Source organism: Hemicordylus capensis, chromosome 4 (assembly GCF_027244095.1).
Source record: "Hemicordylus capensis ecotype Gifberg chromosome 4, rHemCap1.1.pri, whole genome shotgun sequence".
Taxonomy (NCBI): Eukaryota; Metazoa; Chordata; class Lepidosauria; order Squamata; family Cordylidae; genus Hemicordylus; species Hemicordylus capensis.
The window spans coordinates 249,322,498-249,343,676 of NC_069660.1; the positions used below are offsets into that span (position 1 = coordinate 249,322,498).

At 41.3% G+C, this 21,179-nt stretch overlaps 1 protein-coding gene across 5 annotated transcripts in view; it reads right to left on the bottom strand.

Moving 5' to 3' along the window:
* Positions 1-21,179, bottom strand: part of CDH2 (cadherin 2) — a 183,761-nt gene that overhangs the window by 159,072 nt on the left and 3,510 nt on the right. The window contains exon 1 of one of the 5 annotated variants that reach the window (XM_053242571.1): positions 20,935-20,985. The exons of the other annotated variants lie outside the window; for them this stretch is intronic. Coding sequence (XP_053098546.1) covers positions 20,935-20,970 — 36 coding nt within the window. The 5' untranslated portion in view covers positions 20,971-20,985. Of the gene's footprint in view, positions 1-20,934; positions 20,986-21,179 lie in introns of those variants that run through there. 5 annotated transcript variants of the gene reach the window in all.

Genomic DNA, 21,179 nt, shown 5'->3' on the forward strand with positions numbered 1-21,179 from the left:
GACAAGATGAACAAGATCTGTTAACTCAGGAAGAGAGAGGAAGAGAGAAAGGAAGAAAAAAAGAAGTGGGGAGAAAGACAAGAGAGGAAGAACGAGTGGATGAGAGAGAAAGAGAGAAAAAGAATAGAGGGAAAGAAAGAAGGAAGGGTGAGGGTTGGGCCCGATCCTGTAAGCAGCTTGAGGGGAAAGAGTGGCCATGGTGGCGCCTATTGGCAACAAAAAGGGCCCAGTCAACCACTGCTGCTGTTTGGGGCTGCCGAGGCCATTGGCAGAGGGAGGCTGGCAGGAAAGGGATGGGCTTGGGCCTGTCAGCAGCCAGAAAGGAATGAGCGAATATGGCGGTGGCTGCAGCAATGAAGGGCCCGATCAACCACTGCTGCTCCTGTGGGGAGAAGCAGGAGTGGGGCTTGGGTGAGGAGGTCTCTGGGGATAGAGGGCTGCCACTTAGCCAAAATGCGCCACAACGCTGTAGCTGTGACTAAGAGGGGTGAGGGGGAGGGAAGCAACTGGATGGAAGAGGAGGAGCAGGAGTGTGACTCAGGTGAGGGTGACAAGATTTCTGAGGTGAGGGGGGCTGTAGCAGGGGGTGAGGGAAGCAATCAAGTACTAGTGCACAGATGCTCTGTGCAGGTTAAGCTAGTTTAAACTAAAATACTAAAGTGCAACATTTTGTTCTCTAAAACACTGTCATTAGATACAAGGGGTTTGCTATACCAAATGGGGCATTTTTATGATGAAGGTACTTGCAATGCTAACAAGTTCTTGTACAAAATAGGTTGTCTATTTTCTCATAGCAATTGTTCATCTACCTATAATCTCTTCAGTCATGCCTGGTTGGAAAACTAATTGCCAAAGAGGACTTATGGTTACCTATAGGTAGATGTCCCCACACCCCACCAAGTCCTGTTATGCTGCCTCATAGTAGCGGGGAGTGGGGTGTTCATGGTAAAGATGAGTGAAGTACACCAGGAGGTATGATCCCAGTACGGTCATGCAAAGCGCAAAGTTCATCCCAGCTGCCCAACTAAAGCAAGCAGGCACCTATATTGGGCAGTAGTGATATAGGAATGTGCTGGAGGCGGACGAATACTTCAGTGACAACGACAAAGGAATGATTTCACATTGCGCAGGAGAAGGCAATGGTAAACCACTCCTGTATTTTACCAAGAAAACCACATGGATAGACAAAATAGAATGATTGTCGATGTAGTGCCAGATGATGGGCCCTTCAAGTCAGACAGTACTGAACATGCTACTGAGGAAGAACTGAGGATCTCTCAGAGTACCGATGGTGTTTATGATACAGTTAGACTAAAGCCTTTCAGATGTCTAGCAACTGATGTTGCCATGCAGGAAAAGAAAATCCGAAGCTACAAAGACAGAATTACAATGGGAACGTGGAACGTAAGAAGCATGAATATGGGAAAGCTAGACACAGTGAAAGATTAAATGAATCAACTACAGATTGACATCTTTGGCATCAATGAATTAAAATGGACTGGAATGGGACACTTCCAGTCAGAAAATCTTTACTACTCAGGACACGAAAACCAAAGAAGGAATGGTGGAAAGAAGGAAGGATATAGCAATGACAGTACTTGGATACAATGCAGTCAGGGACCGACTAATATCAATTAGATTCGTGGACAACTCTTCAATATGACAGTTCTTCAAGTCTATGCCCCAACGACTGATGCAGAAGAAGAGTTGATGAGTTTTATGCTCAGATCCAGACTGAAATTGACAGAACATGCAAGCAAGATGTGATGCTGGTGGTTGGAGACTGGAATGACAAAGTTGGAAAAGATAAGGAAAAAAACACAGTCAGCCTTTATGGTCTGGGAAACAGAAACTAAGGAGGAGAATGACTTATTAGTTTCTGCCAAGCCAAAGAGCTCTTCACTGCTAACACATTCTTTAAACAACCAAAGTGGCACCTATACACATGGACATCACCAGATGGAATACACAAAAATCAAATTGATTACATTATTGGTGCAATGAGGTGGAAGAACTCAGTTATAACAGCAAAGACATGGCTGGAGGCCGACCCTGGAATAGATCCTGAACTGCTCATGAGCAAGTTTCAAGTCAAGTTAAAGCAGAAAAACAAAGCTATCCAGTTTCCACATTATGATCTTGAGAATGTACCCACCCTTTTCAAGGAGAACATCAGGAACCGTTTTGAAGTTCTGAACCTCATTGATAGGGAACCAGACTGGAATTGTGGAATGAAATCAAAGAAGTTGTTAAGGACAAATGTGAAAAGAGACTACCAAAGACCAAGAAAAAGAAGAAAGCAAAATGGATGTCAGAACAGACGGTGGAAATTGACAAGAGAAGAGAACCCAAAGTCAAGAAAGATAAAGACCTCAGGAAGGAACTTAATAGAGAATTTCAGAAAGCTGTGAGACAAGGAGCAATACAACAATGAAATCTTTAAAGACCTGGAGGATGGAAAGAGACATGGAAAAACGAGGCAAGCTTTCCAAAAGATCTCTGAACTCAGAGGGAGGTGCCAACCTCGAATTAGTATGTTAAGGGATGCCAAAGGACTGATAGTAACTGATTCTGAGAAGATCAAACAGAGATGAAAGGAGTATAATGAAAATCTGTACAGCAGGGATGTAAACATCCAAGATACTCTAGAACAGGGATCCTCAACGTTGGGCCCCCAGATGTTATTGGACTTCAACTCCCATAATCCCTGGTGGCGCAGTGGTAAAACTGCCGCCCTTTAACCAGAAGGTTACAAGTTCGATCCTGACCAGGGGCTCAAGGTTGACTCAGCCTTCCATCCTTCCGAGGTCGGTAAAATGAGTACCCAGAATGTTGGGGGCAATATGCTAAATCATTGTAAACCGCTTAGAGAGCTCCGGCTATAGAGCGGTATACAAATGTAAGTGCTATTGCTATTGCTATAATCCCCAACCAAAGGCCACTGGGGCTTGGGATTATGGGAGTTGAAGTACACTAACACCTGGGGGCCCCAACGTTGAAGATCTCTGCTCTAGAAGACATTTCCTACTTGCAAGAACCTCTAGTGCGGGAAGATGAAGTTAGATCAGCACTCCGGTCATTACCAAGTAGGAAGGCTACATGAACTGATGTAATAGCTACAGAAATATGGCAGGCAACAGAAGAAGAATCAGTCAAGGCTCTAACCAAACTATGCCAGCAAATTTGGAGAATGACACAATAGCCAACAGATTGGAAGATGTCAGTCTACATACCCATACCAAAGAAAGGAGACAACGGATTGTGCAAACCATTGCACCATATCCTTAATTTCATATGCTAGCAAAATAATGCTCAAGATCATCCAACACAGATTAGAGCCCTACATGGAAAGGAACTGCCAGATGCTCAACCTGGTTTCAGAAAAGGCCGGGGAACAAGATACATCATTGCCGATGCATGCTGGATAATTGAGAAAGCCAAAGAATACCCCCCAAAAAGTCAATATGCACTTTGCTGACTACAGAAAAGCCACTGATTGGGTAAACCATCTGTGGAATATCCTTAGGAAAATGGGCATCCCAGAACACCTCATTGTTCTTATGAGAAACCTATACACAGGACAGGAAGTACTCCTTGTTTATTCAGTTTATATGCTGAACATATACTGAGAGAAGCTGGATTAGAAGATGAGCATGGTTTTAAAGTTGGAGGAAGAAACATCAATAACCTGCGCTATGCTGATCACATCACTCTGACAGCTGAGAATGCAGATGATCTGCAAGCTCTAGCAATAAAAATGAAGGAGCACAGTGAAAAAATCAGACTATGACTAAATGTAAAGAAGACTAGACTAATGTCAACGGGTACCGCCACCAGCCTCGGCATTGACAATGAAGACATTGAAGTGGTGGATAGATTCTGCCTTTTAGGATCGACCGTCAACAGTAAAGGATCCAGCAGTCAAGCAATACACCACAGATTAGCCCTTGGTAGGGTTGCAATGAAGGCCTTGAAAAGGATATTATCATTATTATTACTATTATTATTAAAAAATTTATACCGCCCTTCCAAAAAGCTCAGGACAGTTTACATTAAAACACTATTAAAATCAATTAACAATTAAAACAAAAATTATAAACTGCATAAAATAATAAACAATTAAAACATCATAAAACACCAATTAAATAGCCAAAACAATTTAAACACAAGTTTTAAAAAGCTGAGAAAGCTTGGTTGAAGAGGTGTTTTGTTTAGATGCCACGATGTGTCTACACCTACAAAGATTAGAATCGTTCGGACCATGGTTTTTCCCGTGACACTCTATGGATGCGAAAGCTGGACTTTGAAGAAACAAGACAGAAAAAGTATTGATGCTTTTGAACTTTGGTGCTGGAGAAGACCTTTGAGGATACCATGGACAGCCAGGAAAACAAACAAATGGATCATAGAACAAATCAATCCAGAATTTTCACTCAAGGCACAAATGACCAGGCTCAAACTATCATACTTCGGACACATTATGTGAAGACCCAGCTCCCTTGAGAAGTCCATAATGCTGGGAAAAGTTGAAGGAAAGAGAAGAAGAGGACGGCCAGCAGCAAGGTGGATGGACTAGATTACAACAGCAACGAATGCACCACTGAGACCTTACAGGCCAAGTTGAAGACAGATCATCCCAGAGATCATCTATCTATGTGGTCGCTAAGAGTCAGCACCGACCTGATGGCACTTAATCAATCATCAATCAATCAACAGGTAGATGAAATCTTTCTGCACAAGTCGTTGCTTGTGCACTGCGCTGGAAAAGAACTCAACAAAACAAAACTATCCAAGAATGCAGCTGCAGTGCTTGGGTTCAGCTATAAACCACCTAAAACAACTATTTTACATATATGAATCATTGAGGATAACTTCTAAGACAAACCCATGAATGCCTGACAACTGACTGAGTAGGAACATGGAGCTAAACCATAGTTAAACAACAGTAGTTGAAACAGTTTAACTCATTGAAACAGGGACAGTGTAGATTCAGTGGCCTGGTTCCATTGTTTGCTGGAACAGCAGTGAGACCAGTATGAGCAGTAAGCCCATTAAGTTCCTCATCCTTGGTTGAGGGGTGAAAAGGAAGTGGGGGAGCACATGGGCTCAGTGGTCATTTTGGTTCTGTTTCCAATCCAACAAATCATGGTTTGTGGATCATGTGAACTGGGCCAATGAGTAAATATCTCTGTGCAAATTATGCCAGTACAGGTGGCCCTCATTATGCATGGGGATTCTGTTCCTGCCAATTAGCACAAATATGGAAACCACGAATAAAGAACCCCATGGGAATCCAGGGGTTAGGTTCCTTACTCTGAAAAAACACTAAAAAAACAGGGAGAGGCAGAAATAAGGGTAGAAAAGCATAGTAACTTGTTCTACTGGTCTCCTGGAATGCCCCCCTAATCCTCTCTCTCTATTTTTAAGCAAGAAAGAGCCACAAAATGGCTTTGTGCTTCAAACTGTTAGCTGGAAATGTTGTCATTTCTGGATACTCAGGAAGAGGCAAATATTGTCTATATTTCATGCCACAGATTAAGAGTGTGTGTGTGTGTGTGTGTGTGTGTGTGTGTGTGTGTGTGAGAGAGAGAGAGAGAGAGAGAGAGAGAGAGAGAGAGAGAGAGATGGGTCTTTAATGTGTGTGATGGGTCTTTAAGACCCATCCACACATGCATGAAACTACTGCTAACGAGGATCTCCTGTAATTCCAAAACATTTAGCTGGAGAGACACATCAAGAGAACTATGGTTTTGTTCAGGATATACAGATTGATACCACACACTTATTATGTAATCTGAGTTTTCTTAATGAAATATGCATGTATTTTCTTAATGAAATATGAGGAAAAAAGTCTGAAAAATACAGATGCCCCACAGCTGTTTCAGAGCCATTACAGACACCAAGAGTTACAAGTGATACTCAACTACTCAAGCAATAATTTTACCCCCTCAACACCCCAAGTTATAGCTCTATAAGCCATTTTGTTTTAACATAACCGCTCCTGCCCTGGGGTCAAACAAAATAAAGATGTTAGGACTGTATCCAACACAAAGAACAAAACAGCAAACACGTAACCAACTGAAAAGAGTTCTATTTATACATTGCATAGTTCTCCTAATGTTTAAAGCAGTTTTGGATTCATTCACAGAGGTGCAGCATCAGGGCAGAGAACTGAGACCCCTATCATAGAGGTGGGCAAACTTGGCCCTCCAGCTGTTGTTGAACTACAACTCCCATAATTCCCAGCTACAATGTATTGTGGTTGGGGGTGATGGGAGTTGTACTTCAGGAACATCTGGAGTACCACAGGTTAGGGACCCCTGAGATAAGGGACCCAAAGACTAGGGATGAGCATGGAATGTGCCCTTCAAGCCGATGGGGTGTGTGTGTGGGGGGGGGAGGGAATAGCTTTAAGGACAGGGGAGGGTGAACTTTATCCCCCCCCCCCACCGCCAGCTGTGCTTTCCCCTCCAGCACTATGTGTAAAAATAGTCCGGCGGGACAGCAACATATCTCCTTCCTGCCCCATTGATCTCCCGACTGCAAGTGACATGCATGTGCGTGCATGCTGGGCACTTCCAGTCAGGGGATCAATGACAAAATTCTAAGTGTTGCTACTTACCTTAAAAGCCTACCAGCCTTTATGTAGGACCTACTCCCACATGAACCTTCCTGTACAGTAAGATCATCTTCAGAGGCCCTCCCCTGTGTGTGTCTACTGTCTTAGGAAGGGAGAAGGCTTTCTTACATTTGCAGCATCAGCTTTGGAATGCTCATCTGGCATCTACTCTCATGTCTTCCCAGCACCAGAGGAAGACCTTGTTCTTTTCTAGACTTCTAAACCTTCCATTAAACTGTTTTTGTGCTGCAACTGAACCTGCTATTGTATTGTTTTCTTCTCCTGCTTTATTCCTTTGTTTTTATTGTTTTACTATAATTGCAATGGTTAGCCACTTTGAAAATACCAGCATTGAAAAGCAGGAGTCTGGGAGAGAAATCTCAGAGAGTAAATAAATAAATGGTTGCCTCTGCTCATTTATTTTGATCTGCAAACTCTACCCATGTTGATATTTGATACAAGCACTGAATGCAAAATGGGAAGAATTTTTGCCAAATACGGGCCGAGCTTTGTCTTCCAATATAAACTTTGTACATAATGCATACATAACTCAGTTGCATCATGTGTCACTATGAGCAAAGCTAGGGAATAAGGTCATCATGGAGAGTCTTCGCCTTCAGTTTCTTAATTGAAAAACCTTCCCCTTCTCTGCCCACTACACCCCTAAATGAGAGGTTCTACCTTCAATTGTGGAAATGCATCTTGCTAGTCTAAAAACATAGCTTTTTCAGCCTACTTTCTTTAAAGAAAGTAAGCTTATGAGATCACCCAGCAGTGTGTGTGTGTGTGTGTGTGTGTGTGTGTGTGTGTGTGTGTGTGTGTGTGTGTGTACACGTACCCGTATCAACTTTGCAATGCCTGGACCAATATGAGCCAAATTGGGTAGAGTTGTAGGGACACATAGAGGCACCTCAATGGTGTCATTTATGGTGATGTCATCCACCCCAGTTCAAGATGGTGGACATAAACATTTGAGGTGCAAATGGGCTAGCTTGTGAACCGCCTAACTGATTTGAACCAAATTTAGTACAGTTGTAGAGTGACACATAGGAACATCTAAATGCTGTAGTTTGTGATGTCATCCACCCCAATTTAAGAGGGCGGATGCATGAACATTTGAGGTGCAAGTGGGCTAACTTGTGAACTGCTTAACTTATTTGTACCAAATTTAGTCCAGTTATAGGAACAGTGAAAGGAAAGTAGGCACATTAGTTCTTACCAGAACAACTTTTTTTAACCCTGCTAACTAGGAGGCATCATTTCAAAGAGTGGTGGCTTTCTTACATTTAGCAGGGGGACAGCAAATATCCCTGGTCAACTTAGCATCATGTCCTTCCTAGTGGATGTTACCTTTTAAGAATGCAAGTCTTGTTGGGAAAAGGAACAATTTTCATATGCATTTTTCTATGCAAACCATTTTGAGAACGGTTTTGTTGGGGAGCTGTATATACATATTCCTAATAATAATAATTTTCAGTCTCTGCATAGCCTAACACTTAATACAAAGAAAATGTTTAACTACCTTAAGTACAAATGGGGCAATTATTAGCTGCCACACCAATTAGGAAAATATTTATGCAACTTTAAGCACCTGATTACTCAAATAAACAGATAAAATTAGTTGTTTATTCGGTGGAAACACTATTATGAAAAAAACTAATGCAAACTGGTTTATAACTCTATAGGAAATATGTCAGTCACTGCTAGCCAATATATATAACTAACATAAATAAATCCTAAGTAAACTAACTCTAAGTTGCAGATAGTCAAAACAAATCATATCCAGCCACAACGTAATTTTGCTTGGTTTCAGGAAGGATTTCAGATTTTACTCAAATTAACCAATAAGCCAAACAAACATTTTTATCCACTCCTCATGTAGTCAAATCTGAAAATATAATTGCAATATGGAAACATATCTACAGCTCCACATTTATTGCACATTTTTAATTTAGAAATCTCACTCTTTTACCATCAAAAGCATATCTAATTACTTTTTTAATATTAGAGAACTGTTGTTCCATTACTGTAGATCAATCCAGTTAGCAGGGGAGCAACATCAAATTCTAGATGAGACACATTTCTTTCAGTGGTCACTCAGCTGGATGAAAAAAACTGGTTCCTCATTAAAATGATGATTCTATCCACTTAGTGTGTTATCTCACTAAAACAGATTGTGTCAAAATATTATCAATAGAACAGAATAAATATATATATAAAGTGATAGTATTCCAAAATGATTGATATAAATATTTTTTAAAAATAATTCTGTAAGCTTGTAATTACTCATTCATCTGGCCAACTGTAGTGACAATATATTGTCAACAGCAAGTCAGAGATCACAGATACAGGAGCCACTGTGTCTCCCCAATCAGGGAGAACTCAGCAGTGTAGTGTAGGGATGTGCAAAACATTTCGGGCACAGAACGATCTGTGTCCAAAACAGTGAATTTCGGGTGATTTGGGGCCGAACCGAATCACCCACGAAAAGATCCGAGAAAATTCGGGCACGAGCCGAATCACCCAAATTTCGGGCCCGAAAATTCGGGTGATTCGGACCTCCATTTTTTGGCCTTCTCCCCCCACCCCCCGCTCCATTTTGAGCTATGACTTCTATTTGAATTTCCCGACTTTTTGCATCCCATTGACGTCAGTGCAAAAAGGTTGGATGTGACGTCTGCTCGAATCTTGGGTGCCAGGGGCAATGAGACACCATGAATCCACTCTAATTTGCTATCATAGAATCCACACTCCGAAAACCTCTGAAACAACAGAACCCTGTACCCCATGGGTTAGAAACTCATGGGGGTGGTTGGCACCCTATGTGCACTAAACCACCACTCTCTCTGGGCCACCCCAGCACCCCACAAGTGCACTTATGGGGCTGCTGAAAGCTCCATTATAACTTATGAGGAAAAACCTTAAAGACGCGTGAACTTCAACAATTCGCCAAAAATCAGCCCTCTGCCCAAATCCTTTGAAAAAGTTCAGGTAGCTTCCTTGGCCCTACCCAGCACTACCACCAACCCCACCCAGCACTAGGACACCCCTTTCCCCCCCGACGTGAAGCAATACACGCTTCATGGGGGAAAACCTTAAAGATGTGTAAACTTCAGAAATTCACCAAAAATCAGCCCTTTGCCCAATCCCTCTGCAATTGGGGTGGTAACCTCCACCCATTAGGCACTACCACCCCACCCCACTATTTTGACCCAGATCCCACGTTATGCCCCCATCTGCCCCAAAGACACTAAAACTTCAAAAATTCACCAAAAATCAGCCCTTTGACCAATCCCCCTGGAATTTGGGTGGTAGCCTCCACCCATTGGGCACTACCACCCCACCCAACTATTTTGCCCCTGGGACCCGCTTTTTTGCCCCGAATCGATTCAGATTCGGACCCGAGTAAATTCGGGTTTGAACCGAATCGGGGGGTGATTCAGGAGGGCCATATTCGGCCACAAAACAGAATGGGGGTGTTTCGGCTCGGGTCCGAGCCAAAACACCAAAAATCCAAATTGCACACCCCTAGTGTAGTGTAGCTGCAACATCTGTGTTCTCTGTCACCCTCTCTCTTCCTTGCCTAGCAGAGAGAAACAGAGCAGCCAGATTAAGGAAGGCATCATCTGTGCACTCTAGCTGTTGTCTCTGTCATCTCTCTTCTGGAAGAAATGGGCAGGGACAGGGGGAACAGAGTACACAACTGGAGCAGTGAAACCCAACCCAAATCCCAGTGTGCTTCTGGCTTTAAGGTTTGGAAAGAGCCCTCACAGGTAGAACAGTGGGGAAAAAGAGGAATCAAAGCTGTTGCAAACAAAAATGAAGAGAGGAGGAAGAAGCTGTCTTTTCAGGTTGGATATAAATTAAATCTTTGTAGATATTTCCTTGATAAAGGTTTCATCCAAACATGTTGGAAACATCTAATAAAGAGATATAAAAGCCCCCACAGCTGCCTTTTCAGCACTGTGCTGTACAGTATTACCACATTATATAGTACTAAGGCCCAATTCCTTCCAGTTAAGTCCAGAAGGCATGGATAGGCTGTGAAAACCTACACTGTGGGCTTTGGAGGCAAGGAGAAAGGGAGTCCTTTCTCACCATGAAGGGCTTGAAGGGGTGAGGGGAGGAAGCCTCGAAAAGCTTACCTCCCCCACTGACCCAGAGGATCCTCTCCTTGTTACTGGGCGGGCGGATTGCCCACCCAGACCACTGCCAACTTCTGCAGGCAGCAGAGAGATGTGGGAGCTGGGACGTGGAGGTCCCCAGAACTCCCATTATGGGGAGTTTTTTGATACCAGCCTTGGAGCTGATGGTGTGTGCGTGCCGTGCAGAGCTGCATGGGAGGACTCCCTTTCCTCCTTGCTTCCTAAGCCCACAGTGTGGGCTCCCAGCAGTTCTCATGCACAGGCAAAACCGGGGTGGGCTTCCTAGCCCAGTTTTGCCTGCACATGAGAACAGCCTCAGGGAGAGGAGCTTATGCAGGAAAGAGGAAGGGAAGGGCAACCACCCCCTTAGACAGTATTGCAATGATGATGTACAGAAGGGTAATTCTTAAAAACAATCATGGTTATCTACTACCTCTTATCGTAGCCTGAAAAGAAGATAAGCAAAGTTTATCTGCTGCTTTGTTCTGCACAATATACATTACAGCCTCTTTTGCCTCTCTAGTGCATGTGTAAATGTAAACTGAGCTGCAGCTCTTTCTGCTACAATTACAGCTAAATCTTCTAAAAATAACTGCATCATCCAGGGATGTTCAGGAAAGAGAAATTAAGAATGGCGGAGGGAGGGGAGGTTTAAAGGCATTGGCTTACGTGCCCCGCAGCAAATACGGGTTGTTTCAGGCTCGCCCGTAGCACTGCAGGGCTCTAAAACAGTCAGGCACACTGTTGTGCAAGAGGCCAATACCGGGATCGCTGCCTCTTGCACAATCACACATCATATAAGATTTCCACTGGGAATCATCGAAGTCCCTCACAACATGCGACTGAGCAAGAGGCAGAAGTCCCAATACTCCCCTCTTGCGCACCAGTGTGTCTACATGTTTTAGAGCCCTGCAGTGATGCAGACAGGTCTGGCACCATCTGGGTTACACTGAGGGACACACAAGTCAGTAGTTTAAAAAAAATGGTGAAGGCAAACACCATTTTTCTGCATTACATTTATTTTATTTTTAAGTACAATTCTTATGCCACATCATTTGTAATATTGTTTTTAAAATATGTTCTAGATTTTAAATAATCAAGAGTTTCTTGGAACTTCTGAATATCCCAAGAAACCTTATACAAATCTATGGTGCAAAGCACACTTGGAATACGGTGTACAGTTCTGTTCACTATACCTTATGAATACGACAAATATTTATACACTGCTTTTCAACCAAAGTTCCCAAAGCAGTTTACATAGAAATAAATAAATAAAATGGCTCAAAGATGATATTGTAGAGCTAGAAAAGCTGCAGAAAAGGGAAACCAAAATGATCGGGGGGCTAAAGTGACACCACCACCACCCATGAGAAAACGCTACAACATTTGGGCCTCTGTAGTTTAGAAAGAAGGCAAGTAAGCAGGGACATGATAGTGGGGTATAAAATTATCAATGGTGTGCATAAAGTGAATAGAGCAAAGTTCTTCTTCTCTCAAAATATGAGAATCCAGCATCATCAGCTGAAGCTAAATGTGGGGATATCCAAGACAGACAAAAGGAAGCTCTTCTTTACACACACAATGTGTAGTTAAACTATGAAACTAATGTCTGCTGGATGTGGTCATGGCCACCAATCTAAATGAATTTTAAAAGGGAATTGGACAAATGCATTGAAGATAGAGCTGTCAATTACTGTTAGCCATTTTAGGGGGGGGGGGGCGGGATGCCCTGAACACCAGGTGTTAGGGAACACCTGGATGTGCCTTTGGCCTGATCCAGCAGGGCTTTTTAAAATGTTCTTATTCAGTGATATATCCTGTTGGGGAGCTCATACCAGCGCTATCTTCAGATGTTAGTTAACAATTCTTTCCCAAATACTGAAGAGACAAGTTTGCATAACCCTGAGCATTTTTAGTACAGTGCATCAGCAATCAACTAAGTGAGCAAACTTGTTTTATATATAAAATTATTAAAGCCCAATGAACAACTGGAACCAAATAATTTTTTTTAGTAGATTACATAGTGCATATCCATCATATCCAAAATGTTACAACGCTTATTGCTATAAATTATTATAAATCATCATAAAAAGGAGGAGCATTAACAGATTTCTCCTTATTTCTGCAAGCCTGACAAGCAGATGTGGGGCAGGAGAACAGAATTATCAAGCACAAAGATGCTTCCCTTGTTTGTGAACAGATGTGGCAACATAATGTAAATATGTCCAAAAAACAGCAAAATCACACAGTTGGAATGGACCTTACTTAATCGATTTGCTTGGAATGACATTTTCATTGGTCTAAGTGAATCCAGTGCTTTGACAAGGTTTTTTTTGGCCCCAAGAGCTAACCCAAATATTTAGTAGCCAGACTGCCCTCCATTCCTTTGTGGAGTTTGTAGGACTCACTGCTTGCCACCAGCAATGCCCTTTGCTCCATGGGGCAGCAAGACTCACTTGTTGCTTCCAGCAACACCCTCCACTTCATGGGGGGCAGACTCCCTACCTTGCTTACTCACTCCTTGTCACGTTCCTCTGGCTTAAGCAGGTGATGGACCAATGCATTCATGAAGAGTAAACAAAGCAGGGGCGGGTTGCTCCCTCCTCCTCCTCGCTGTGTAATCCCATTGTCTTCCTAAGTCACGTGAATGCAATCAGGAAGCAGAAGGAACAAACCACTCCTGCCTTGCTTGCCCACTCCTGTTTGCATCTGTCCATCACCTGACTCAGGCGCCACACTTAAAATTTCAAAGGGCCATGGCAAAGTGATGCCTGGGAATTGCTGAGGCCTGACTTAGAGCCAATTCAAGCTTTCACAACAATAATGTTGTACAGTTCTCATGAGACTGTACCATTTCAGGATACACATAGAAAATCTCCATCTGGTTGGCCACTGTGGAAAAGAGGATGCTGAGATCAGCAGCACAGACCTTTGGTCTGACCCAGCAGGCTCTTCTTATATGCAATATTCCAGATGCTTGGGGGGGTGGGAGGAGAGTTCTGTCCTGAGGACTGTACCAAGTGACTTTCATAAAAGTTTAAATACTTTAAAACCTAACTCTAGTTCAATTTTAAGGCAGTCTAAATCCAGTTAGTAAGCATACTCTACCTAGTAATGAACTGTATGACATTCAGTTTTGCAACTAGATTTGCAGATGTAGATGTGCATGCTTAACACAGAGAGCCCTTGGTGGCACAGTGGTAAAACTGCCGCCCTGTAACCAGAAGGTTACAAGTTCCGATCCTGACCAGGGGCTCAAGGTTGACTCAGCCTTCCATCCTTCTGAGGTCGGTAAAATGAGTACCCAGAATGTTGGGGGCAATATGCTAAATCATTGTAAACCGCTTAGAGAGCTCTGGCTATAGAGCGGTATATAAATGTAAGTGCTATTGCTATTGCTATATATCCTTGTTTGATAGGATGCTATGCTCTCTTCATAGATTAAGAAGAGCACCATCAACACCTCCCTTTGTCATCTTCCTTCCATTATATCAATCAATTATTAATGAAGGACAAGTTCAGAAGCAGACTGGGTCTGCCTAATGATATGCTAAAAGGAAAACAAGGGCTGTTTATATGCTACACCTTTTATTTGTCATGTTCTTATTAAGTCCGCCACCCCCATTCTTTTTACTGATATAAATAGCCTATCTTGAACACACTACTAGTACTAGCCTTTATAACAGTAAATGCCTAAGGAAGGAAAGACACTGCCATTTCTTCAAAAATTAAGAAAGCAAATAAATCTCTACTGCAGGTCTGCAGGGCGTGTTTGCTTAGCGCACTGAAGCCCTCATCCTAGTTGAAGCTCATATGCACTACTGCAATTTTAAATAATGAGTTTTCTGAACTAAATTAAATGCAGCTCTTGTTTTTCTTAATGCCTCAAAGCTCTTGAAGCCAGCGGAGGCGTCCATCAGTGCAAATGTTTTGTGGATAGGGTAGTCAATTTTAAACAGAGAAGTTTGTCAAAACATATCCCTTAAAGACAGAGAAGAACTGACTGCAAACGGGAGGGGGGGGGGAGACAAAACTGTTATTGCATTTTAACCCAATGGTCACTTATTCAAGAATGAAGTGGTAGATGTGCTGTTCCGTGGTTTCTTTCATTTGACCACAGCATCTAAAAAAACTAGATTTGCAGATGTAGATGTGCATGCTTAACACAGAGAACAATTTCCAGAAAATAAAATAAAATAAATATATATGAGCCTGCCGCTTGAAGAACTTCTCCATTAAGATAAAGTAGCAAATCAGTGCATCAGTGCTCATTTGTCTATGTAAGGAACGTGTTATGTTATATTAGTATGGCCTTTGAAACTAGATGTATCCATAAGTAAAGATGCCCAAGACTAAAACTCAAAGACACTACCTAGCAAGATTAGTTTCTTCATCAAGTATTAGACCCATGGACAAAAACATACTACAGGTTGAATATCCCTTATTCGACCTACTTGGGACCATAAGTGTTCTGGATTTCGCACTTTTCTGGCGTATGGAATATTTGTATGAGATATCTTGGGATTCAAGTCTAAGCACAAAAGGTTACTGTACACTGTATTATTTTTTTTAGGCTTTATTTAAAGTATAAAAACAAATAAGCATTGAATTTATGATAACTACAGGTAGCCAAAACAGATGCCAACAGAGCAGGTGCCAAACTGAGCAGAGAGTGGAGGAGGGGGGCTTTCCCCTATCATCGCACCCTCTCTCACCCCACTTTGCCCCTTTCCCTTCCCGTGCTCGTACACTTCGGTGGTGGCAGCAGCTGCTGCTTCAGCTGCCGGGCTTGTTCTCCCCCACTCGCCTTCATCTCTAGCGCCAAAGCGAACGAGTAAACTGAGGCGTTTTGTTTTTTGTTTTGTTACAAGGCACTCAGCCATAACAAGTCAGTGCTGCGGATGCATGCCGTGGTGGTTTCCGGATTTCGGAGCATTCCGGATTTCGGATGTCCAGATTAGGGACACTCAACCTGTAATAACATACCACATTCCTGTAAGTTCACATCAACAAAAGGGCATTGAATGCTACTGCATTCTAATGGAACAGTTTTCCAAATGGCAGGACCATGAAGTTCAGGAAATTGTTCTGTGTTGACAAAGTATGTCACTTTGAAGAACAAACAATATTCCCCCAAATTTCAAAAGAACAATTATATTCAACTCCTAAAAATATAGTTGTCAACTCACTATTCTTTATCTTTATTTTGTCAAACTGTAACAGCACAGAAGGTTTATTTCTGTGATTCATATTGGAAAAGCATACCCATAATTTGGTTCAAGCACAAGTGATATTGCAAGCTGCATGCTAGTTTATGCCACAACCCCTGTATGGGTATCTTTGATTTTAAGGGAAAGGAACAGCAAATTTCACTTGGGCCATAATTTCAGCTTTTTTTTGTTTCCAGCTGTAGTGTCCATAGTGTGTGCGCACACACGCGTGTATTACCCATTCCAAATATTACACAATGATAGGCTAAAAGATCTAGAATGCTTCTTGTTTCCTATTGCATTCTGTTAGAGTACAGTATATTTAACAGTGAATGGCTGAAAGGGAAAATAGCAGGCTGTGTGCCAAATACAGAAGTCTAGAATGAACCTATACAATATAGTCTACTCCAGCTGTGTTAGGGCACTGTTGACAGGTGATGGAATATATCATACTGGAAGCTGCAACATGTTGGGAGGAACAACAGACTCATTTACCAGCCCATCCTCCAAAGTGACACATGCCATCATCTGCCAACAGTTCTTTAACATGGCCACCTCTCTGGACAGACAGGTTAGTCTCTACACAAAAGAATAAATGAACACAAATCTGACATTTTTTTAAAGGCAGTGTTCAGAAACCGTGAAAGGACATTTTAGTCTCCAAGGACATTCAACTGCAGATCTGAGAGTCACCATTACTCCCCAAAAATAGTGACTTCACCTTGAAATGGATGAACTAGAATTTTTCAGAAAGTTTGATTCTAGTAGTTTAGAGATTAATGTAGACCAGAGATTTGTCTTCCACAAATCCTTGGTCGACTTTCAGATTTTAGATTAGCATAGCAAAGCCAGGAAGACTGCATTGCTAATCAGTTACTACTATTGTGAGTGGCCACTGCCTTTTTCTTACATATATTTGAGCACTGCATAGAAATGTCCAGACTGCTTCTTGCATTTCACAGCCTTTTGCCCACACTCTTTACAGTATTTTTTCTCCATCCTCGTGCATACTTTAGTACACATATCTATTAAATGTGGATCTGATTCATGACTCTGATGGAGTGAGCTCTAATTCAAGGAATCTTGTGCCACAATAAATCTCTTAGTCTTTAAGACTAAGGTCTCACAAGAATCATTGTTATTTAGACAGTCTGTTTTTAATAATACTCTCAAAACCAGAAGAAAAGCAAATATAGCAATCCTGATCTACTTTAAATTTTAAGGAACAACATCTATGAGTCAATTCACTTTCATAAATGAGAAATAGTCAGAAATATCATAAGGTATGGAAAGAAGGGGAGCATGAGTCACTCTGAGTGGTCATCGTCACTTAATAAAAATAGTTTTATTCAATTCCCTCAAACTATTTTTATGGTCTGCACAATACGTTTCTGTGACAATTAGCATTTGAATGTTCTTATGCTTTCTAATATTAGTATGCTCTGTGAATCTGACCTCCTTTCTCAAATCATCGTCATTCACAAGAGCTGACTTCTACTGATGCTACTTCAACTCAGAGAATACTTGAATAGTTAGATATTATTGTCCTCTGCACTGGAAGATACAGCTTTGGAGACAAAAGGAAAGAAACTAAGTATTGGGTGGACAGGTGAGGATGAGCACACAGAACTAGGCGAAGAGGAAGTTCATCCTAGTTGGAAAAAAGTGAACTGCACAACAGGATAATAATAAAAGAAATAAAAATACAGCATGTGTTTTTCATGTTCATGATTAAAAGATAGGCAATCCTCTGAGGGAAAGTTTACTCAACAAGCTCTGAAAAACCTGCAGTTAAGCTAAGGTCCTTAAAATGATTGCTCTGTTGCCTGCCTGCTTAAACTGAATTCTAATGACTATCATGAACTTTAACCTGGCACCACAGCAATTCAGAAAGTGAAATGGAAAGGAGGAAACAGTTTTAAAATAAATTCTATAGATTGAAAATATCTAAATATAAATATTTCTTTTTAACTCTGAAATCTACTGCTATAAAATGTTAACTTACTGAACTTTTAAAGGCACATCACCTTGACTTTCAACCAGGAAAATAGGTAATGTGCACTTTCTAAACTAGTTTATATGAACTTGTTTTATCCTGAAATCAGTTTCTGACTTGTTTAAAAAACGTATTTGAAACATATCTGCTAGTTTATATATAAAACACTTCCTAAAAAATAAATGGTTTCTTCACGCACCCATCTGGTAAAACAACAGTTCTGCATTCCACTGCACCCAAAATGCTGAGGATACCATTTAATTTTTTTAAAAAATTGCTTTCTGATTCTGTCCTTGATTACTACAAAAGAAACTAGAATTCTGAAACCTTCAAAGATGACTGTTTTCAAATATACTAAACACAGACATACACACTGAATTCTGCAATGGTGCTCAACAACTTGGTAACCTGTGAACTAGAATCTTGGGGAAAGAAGCAATAAAGCTGAAATATCAACCAATTCAAATTTTATACCAACTAACTGATTCCAGAAGTTGTTCTGCATATTGAAAACATAGCAGAGGAACAACTTTGGTGAAATATACAAGACAAAGCAAAAAAGACTAGAAGTTTCTATAGAAAAAAATATGATGAGCAAAGATGGCTGCAGCACAAGTAGACCCAAGCTTCCCTTGATTAATGTGTCAAAGTGTTTTGGAGCAAACCAGCCTACCCAGCTCTATATCCCTTTACACTCCCTTCCTTGTAACATTTAATACAAACAACATGTGATATGAAGTCACTGCACTTTGCTTCCCACCTCAGTTTCACATCACAGGCTGGCGGGGTGGGGCAACGCAGAGCGCAATGACATCACTCTGCACATTGTTTATATCACATATTACAAGGAAGAATGATTAAAGAGACAGAAGCAGACAGCAACTTCATGCCTCTTATAACAGCTAATTTCACCATTAGTGATAACCTCCACAGGCCCCTTCAATGGGCAGCAGATCAATCCACATACAAATTCAGTCAATAAAGTGGAGAGAGCAAATCATGGTGTTACTACCAAGAAAGTATTAATAAATAGTACAGTTACAACTTCCATTTAGAATCACACTCCCTTTGATTTCAATCACCAACCAAGACTGCATTTCTGCTTTACTATTTGCCTCTTTTGACATGTCTAAAATCAATTTTTCATTGTCATGTGATCCATTTTTAATACTACAATTGCCATTAGGTTTGTGCAGTGCAACTTTAGGCGTGTTTACACTAAAGTAAGTCCATTGTGTATAAAGGGGCTTACTACCAGGTACATGCACAGAACCGCAGCCTCGGGCTGTGATGCTAGTTGTGTACAGAAATCAATACCCAGTCATATTGTAAAATCAATTCAACTTACTAATATTATAACTGTACGCAGGATTGCAACTGTAATTGGTACTTACTGTCAGAACAAATGCCTGCCCAAATGTTATTCCCAGATCTACATGTTGTATCTTTCTCTTTTTAAAATCTGTCCCGTTTCCCCAGCTTTACCTCAGGCTGTCCCTTTTCCAAATTCCAAAAGCACTACAGCTGCTGATGCTGTTATAGTAAAACAATTTTCCTTTCAACCTCTTTCTGTTTTCCTCTTTGGTATCAGGCAGGTTTTGCATAACAACCATAGATTTTATTTTTTAAACATCATTCAAGGGGCAAGTTTTTAATCTTCAATGGTGCTGGTTATCAGAGTTTCAATGTTCCCAAACAGCAGTTTTTCAAAAATAACTACAGCATATCTGCTTTACTGTACAAATGATGAAGCCATCAAAAACTGACTGAAACATTTATGTAGCAAATACTACAAAGAAAAGAGAATAAAACCATTCAAAGAACGTAACAAATGTATAGATAATTTTTCACATACAAATATTCTCTGCACAAGCAATCTAAATGATGCAGAAGTTCTAAGTAATTTCTCTATGACAAAATTAAAAAATACAAGTAACTGCTAAAATTCAAAGACTGCTTTCCAGACACAGGTTTATAAAAATGATTTTATGCCAAGTTCCCATATTGTTACACCCTATGGGGGGGGGGGGAGTCCTAACCTGATTTAACGGATATCCAGGATATCCAAACAAGAGGGAAATTGGATTCTCCAACCATGACATACCAGCGACACCAAGTTACACACAAAAGCAATAAAGCCAGTTCCTGTCCATAATTTAGAGATCCTGTTTTAATTTGAAAACAGTACTGGGTGAAAAGACATACAGCAACATAATAGCCTACTGCAGACTTCAAGTTTTAATAAGTGATGTTTTACAAACAAAAACAAAAGTAGACATGTTAATTAAAAACAAGCAATTTTAAAAAAAAACAGGCAAAGAAAAGATGTCTGAAGGGGTGTGTGTGTGTCTGTCTGTCTGTCTGTCTGTCTGTCTATCTATCTATAAAGTTTTTAAGATCCCATATCAAACAATGTATACAGACTCTGAAGACAGCAACCTTAGTCAAAAGATAAAAGAATCCTTCCAAGGATAGAGACAGGGTTTTTAAGGAAAGGCATTGGAGGTATAGCACCGATACTTTCCCATCACAACAGAAACTAACATCCTAATAAGACAAAATTACCCAGCTGTTTAGGATCAATGTTTCAGCACCTCAGATGCCTGGTGCAGCCATCAAAGCCAAGAAAAAATAGTGACTCTGGCAAAGGGAGCAAAACAATAATTTTAAAAATACAGTGATCTGAAATAGGGACAAGAGAAGGGAGCTCTGTAACATTCAAATCTGTGTTTACTACAGTTCAATAGTAAGGAACCAATTTCACAGCCAGAGAGTAATTGGAGCTCTGCACCATGGACAGTGACTGCTGCTGCAGCAGCTACTGCAGCTGCCTTCCTGTAGCCAAACATCCAGTTCTGCAGGATAGGGAACCATCCACTGCCAAAAGCCAGCCCCACTCACACGCCACACTGCTTGCCAGAAAGATCCCTATCCCTCGAGTACTGCACAGGCAGAATCCCTTACCGCTTCCACGAGACATGCTCCAACCACAAATGGCATTAAGAGGAAATGATCTGCACCATCTGTCCCCGAGATTTACTCCTCTCTGCCCTTTGCATTAGGAAAGAAGAATGCTGGCTTTCACACTGACCAAACCTCCAGTGACCATCCTGTTCGCATTTTCTGTCTCCTGTTCTATAGGTCCTAGGAACTCACTCTAGGACAATATCAAGAACCTCCATCCCCTTATACCCACAAACAATAGTTTC